This window comes from Olea europaea, chromosome 11, assembly GCF_002742605.1.
Source record: "Olea europaea var. sylvestris chromosome 11, O_europaea_v1, whole genome shotgun sequence".
NCBI classification, from domain to species: domain Eukaryota; kingdom Viridiplantae; phylum Streptophyta; class Magnoliopsida; order Lamiales; family Oleaceae; genus Olea; species Olea europaea.
In genome coordinates, this window is record NC_036247.1 from 20,582,969 (window position 1) to 20,589,138 (window position 6,170).

The following is a 6,170-nucleotide window of genomic DNA, read 5'->3' on the forward strand; positions in this document are numbered from 1 at the left end:
GAGAGATACATCTATTAATCTCGACTTATTCTATCAAAAAATCGAGATTGCACTCTCGAGTCGAGTAATAGTTATAGAAGCAAATTATAATCCAATAACATATCCTCTGATTATCGTTCCCCCCATTTGACCGTCAATATGTTGAAACTGGCAAAATGACCGTTTTGCCCTTCAACATTTATTACCCTCTAAGTCCGTTGTGATCAAATCACAACGTAAAGTCCAACGATCTCATCGTCGACTTACTGAGCTCAGATTCAATTCGCCTAAGAAAATATCTTAGAGTGATGATCGTCTCATCTCAATGATTAATGGATTTCAATATTGTAAGTATATGATCTCTAATTGTTTCGGCCCGATTTCCAAAGCACCGAGATCAATCTTCTATTTAAAACTTCACTCATTGGTACCTCAAAGAACTTGAACTAGCAATCAAAGGTATATTACTCACTAAGGATTTAGGTAACCTGTTTGATAATCAAGTAGAGTCTCATTTCAAACGGTCACAAATGAGTAGGGATGTAAACGAGCCGGGCCAAGTCGGCTCGCGAGCCTAAAGTTTCGGCTCAGGCTCGGCCCGGTTAAAATGGCTGAACTTTTTTGCGGGCTCGAGCCGGGCCGAGCAAAAGCTCGGTCAAAAAAATAGGCTCGGCCCGAGCTTTTGCTCAGGCTTTTTACGGGTCGAGCCGAGCAAGCTCCTTTTTTTTCCCTAAACTAAAAGGCAGTAGTTTGGTTAAAATGGCTGAACTTTTTTGCGGGCTCGAGCCGAGCCGAGCAAAAGCTCGGTCAAAAAAAATAGGCTCGGCCCGAGCTTTTGCTCAGGCTTTTTACGGGTCGAGCCGAGCAAGCTCCTTTTTTTTCCCTAAACTAAAAGGCAGCAGTTCCAAACTGCTACCTCAGACTTAACTTTTTTTTTTTTTTTTTTTTGGAAAGCTCGCGAGCTCACAGGCCGACTCGGGCAAAGCCCGTGTCTCCAAAATGGGGCTCGTCTTGAGCCTAGGCTCGGGTCTACCGAGCCTTGAGCCGAGCCGGCTTGGGCTTTTCCCGAGCCAGCGAATCCGATTGCCATCCCTACAAATGAGTCGTCTACACGATCCCGTTCAATGTGCATCGAAACACATTATTGTTTTTATTTCAAGATCTAGACAAATCTTAATAAGAACAATACAATCTTATCAATATAAAACGTCCAACTTTATGAACCGATTGTGAACGACATAATTTTGATCACATAACAAATTGTGTCTTATTATATCTGTTCCATCGAGTATACAATTTGTGACATCCTATATGATCATGGAACCTTAGCCAATCACTTCAAATTATAACACGCAAATAAACAAAGGTAAATTCATAATGTGATTTTACAGAACACTACTCGAAGAATGGGCATCAAACTAACAATAATCTATTATGTAGTTATAGATTTCAATCAACACCCATGAAATAGTGCCAAAAAATCTTGAAAGTTGCAAACTTTTCACCAAATGTCATGAATAATTCAAATAAAAACCAACCTTAACGGCTTTTTTTTAGTTCTAAGCAACCACATAGAACAAACTCTTGCGGTCACATAGGTGGTTAATCACTTGTATGTCATATAAAGTTTTGCCCTCCAAATCCCCCCCGCCCCCAAGGTACGAGAATTCAAACTCCAGGATATATATATCACGGATCTGAAGATAATAATAATTAAGTCTTTGTTCAAATTAAAATTGGAAGACTTTGAAAGAAATCTACGCTATAAGAAATGAATAATTGAGAAAGAAAATAAATGAAAAGAAGTTTCAGATTTGAAGTTAATTCTCATTTGGACTATTCGCCATCTTTGAAAATTATAAACAAGACCACTCGCGCAAAATTTGGCACTGATTAATGAGTGCATGCATGTGGTTCCAAGAAAAGTTCGCCTCTTCTGCAAATAACCACATACATTACATGTGATTGAAACCTTATCTTTGAAAATTACGCTGAATCTCAAACATCACTAGCTCCCAGTTGAAGAGGGAACTTCCAAGTTTAGCTACGTAAGGTACACTTTCGAATGTTTTTGCAGATGCTTTGAAATTAAGAGAGAGAGAAAATGTAACAAAAATTATCTTAAAAGGAATATTCATGGGATATGCCTATCAATGCAAATTATGTACATTTTTTAATTAATTAAAGACCCTGCATTTTCTTAGAAATAGAACGAAATCTACCAACAATATATAATTAATATTTTTCCTGCAAGAGGTCACTTTCTGGACAACGTGTGAAGAATTGCGTTTCCGGTTGGAATTTAGCAGCAAAAGAGGAAAAACTACACATTTTACTGTAGCAATCCTTGTGCTATAAATAGGCATAATATATTGTTAGTTAGATGCAGAAAATTGTGATTCCCTATAGAATAGTCAGTAGAAACAAAAATTTAAAGCTTTTGTTAGTTAAATTGTTTAAGAATGGCGATTGAACGTATCATCATTGTGGCACTCATTGCCACAAGCTTGATTTCCATGACCAGTGCCATTCCCGGCACTGCCACTTTCTACACAACTTATTTTCGTAAGTTTCCATTCATGATCTTATTTAAATTAGAAGTTGGAAATTAATGAGTTTTCCCGTTAAGATGTCATTATTTTTTTTGTTTTTCAAATATATTTTTCATGTGACAAAGTAGAGGTTTTGAACCATTTTGAAGACTTGACCACCCGAGGTTAAACTTTTCAAAATTAGTTCAAATTATAATGTGATTTGAACACATTTTTTAAGTCATTAATTTTTATTTTTTTTCAATTATAATTGAGATTCAAGTCTTTTTTTCTTTTCTTTTTTTCTTTTTTTTTTTTTTGTGTTTAGCTCAAAGTGTTTTTATATATGAAAACCAATTCGAACACCTATACCGTCTAAAAATATTCATTCACAACCACAAATATTGTCGATATTTATGAACTAGGTTAATCGGAAGATTGAGTGTCACGCATGTTCCTCTAATAATTCATTGAATTTTACTTTCGATTTACAAAGACAGGCTCTAAAAATAATCCAGTTTATGATCTATCTATAAGTAAAACTATCTACAAGCTTATTTATGACACTGGTTGAACTATTCGCAGCATCGGCATGTTATGGCAATGAAGACCGAGGCAGAATGATCGCAGCGGCAAATCCTTCATTGTACAACAATGGAGCAGCATGTGGAACAAGGTATCGAGTGACTTGCACTGGACCGACTAACCAAGGCGTACCACAACCTTGCACGGGGAATGATGTAACCGTAACAATTGTAGATCTTTGCCCAGGATGTGGAGCTGACCAACTTGATCTCTCCCAGGAAGCCTTCTCCACCATTGCTAACACTGATGCTGGAAGAATCCGAATTGAATATAATCAGTAAGGAATATGATAATTTAATTTTGTCAATAAGTAAATTTGTTTTCGTAGATTTCATTTAGTTGTGCTTTGATCAATTCTCGTAGCTATTAGCACTAACTTAGTTAAATTTCTTTTCCTTTTTTTTTTTTTTTGTGATTTTCAGGGTCTGAGACAACTTAATGTGGGAAAACAAGAAACTTCAAGTTACCGAGAATAAGCTTTTCAGCATATTTTAGGCATAATATAATAAGTCAATTTAAGAATTTTCTGTAATAACAAGTTGGTGTTTGCTGTGTGAATGTGAAGATATCTATTGATAACTTCCATATACAAATAAAATTTCGAAATTTATGTATCACTGCGATATTTGTTATTTGACCTTCAATAGATCGTTACTAATATTGGAGAGTATGCCTGTAACAAATTGAATTCTCTTTTTAAAGGATACGATAATAAATAGAACATTAATAAAAAAATTAAATGTACAGAAGACAGTCATATCTATTGTCTAAATATGTTCACTGTCACCGAGTTATTCCACCACCCAAATCACTATTACAAACCCTATCTATACCTCTATAACAACCGCTGAAAGTTCAAAATATTTCAATTCTCAATTCTTGCTGTTGATTTTCTAAAATCCAACCATGTCAATTTTAACAAACCGTAACTTCAGTTGCAAATTCGAAGTGGGTAAGAAGTTTGGCTAATTTAACGAAGAAAATTAAATTATTTCTAAAGTAATTTTTTTCTCTTTTGATCATGCTTCGAAAGTTACTTTTCATACTTGTGATTACAAAATGTTTCTTATTTTGAAAGTAGGACTTATTTTCTATCAAAATGATTTACTTACTTCCAGTAAAAGATACTTTTCCTTGACAAATTACCAGTTCAGTATTAGTACATTAGGCAATTTGCTTCATTCACCACCATAACAATTTCCATTGGCTGAAATTCTCAGTTAAACTTTCCTAGTTTTGATTCACCAATTGCTATGATTGGAAGTGACACATTTGGTCTCAAATTTTCATTAGTCGATTCTTTTTCAATTTCTCAACGTTAATCACTTTTTCTCTATATCCGTTGCAAAGTCAAATATATGTAATAATGAGGCAAATAATAAAAGAAAAGAACTAAAATAATCAAACTTTGGGATAAAGTAAGTTGGAGTTGATTAAAAGTCTTCACACTAAAAAAAAGAAAGAAAAAAGAAAAAAGAACCATTTATAAACAAGTGGGATGAACAATTAGGAAATTAAAAAAAAAATAATAATAAAAATAAAAATAGAGAACGTTATAGGGACCTCTGCTAGGTAATGTATGTGGAAAATACGGAGATAGATCTACGGCTCTTCCAACCCTTTGACTGTTATGAACAACTTATTCATTATTTTACCATTTTTAAGAGTTTGAAAAAGACTGTAAAGTGCCCCCGATACCCCCTTATTAATTTCCATTAGAAAACTTTTTTATTTGTTTTATGTTCATTGAAAAATAGTAAAAATTATACAACAATTATCATTTACCTTGACAATACTTGATCCAAAATATTTATTAAATTATTAGATTTACATAATAATAATAATAATAATAATAATAATAATAATAATAATAATAATAATAATAATAACCATGTTACTCAAATAAAATTTGCAGAACTACCTTTGATGTGTAACTAATCTTTAAATCTAAATTCTTACCTAGACAGAACCTACTTCAATCATGTTCTTGAATCTTGAATATTAGGTTCAATTTTGAGATTTCCAACATGGTTGGATATTGCAAAAAATAAAACAGATTTTAATTTTCTACCAAGGATTTTATTGTATTTAGATAGAAATTGTGTTTAAAATCATACATTTGATAAATTCTGCAATCTCCTTTGCCGATCATGGAACACAAACAATTACGATCTGCAATTCACAACTGTCAAATTGTCCAACTTTCAATGAAAATCTACGCAGGAACAAGAATGAGAAAATTAGGATTTCTTTTTTCTTATACTAACAATAATATGAATCGTGTTCTATTATTTCTGAAACCATAATAGCTTATTAATATAAGTCTAAGTGGGCTTGGCTTCTCTTTTAAACTTAAATCGATCCAATATTTAATTAATATAATTAATTAATATGGTACAAGAATTAATTAATCCAATTAATTAATTCGAACCTATTAACAAACAACCTAATTAATTAATTATCCAACACTTATTAATTAATTAATTGGTAAACCTCATTTTTCTAGTTCTTCTTTTGTGTACGACCCATTAGATTCCTGATCGTGATGTTGAATGGTATGAAGTATTAATTTAATCTAATCAAAATTGATAAATTAAAATATTCTTTTTTTAATTTATCGACAATTCACACTAATCGTTCCAAATTGACATCTAGTAGTGTATCAGGTAATAACACAAAATGTCATATGGTACGAAAAATGAAACTTGTTCATTTATCGTAAAACTATAATCATTTCGTTAATATGATCCGATCAATTACAAGATATGGATATGTGTCAATCTCAATTATCTATCATATCTTTCATTCTACTATTAAGTCAATATAAGCCGAAAAATCTTTTTTGACTTATGAGTACACGTTAGTCAAGAATTTCGTTATCAACTTAATTGAATGAAATGTAGATCATAAGCTCTTATTAATTAAGAGTTCTGAATCCTCTTTTGATAATTCACAATCTTTATATGTTTCTTGACATATTCTGAATGATGCCGTATGAGCAATCCCTGGCAAAGCCATATCCAATATTACCATAGTATGACTGTCATAATATAAGGCACTATGATGACCATAAGT

The 6,170-nt window shown here is 32.5% G+C and overlaps 1 protein-coding gene across 1 annotated transcript; it reads left to right on the plus strand.

The window, feature by feature from the left end:
• Positions 1 to 2,352: 2,352 nt before the first annotated feature.
• LOC111404935 (EG45-like domain containing protein) lies at positions 2,353 to 3,727 on the plus strand. Its single transcript, XM_023033661.1, has 3 exons — positions 2,353 to 2,544; positions 3,096 to 3,372; positions 3,518 to 3,727. Exons 1-3 carry the CDS (start codon positions 2,442 to 2,444, stop codon positions 3,522 to 3,524), a joined length of 387 nt encoding a protein of 128 aa, XP_022889429.1. The 5' UTR covers positions 2,353 to 2,441; the 3' UTR covers positions 3,525 to 3,727.
• The last annotated feature ends 2,443 nt before the right edge of the window (positions 3,728 to 6,170 follow it).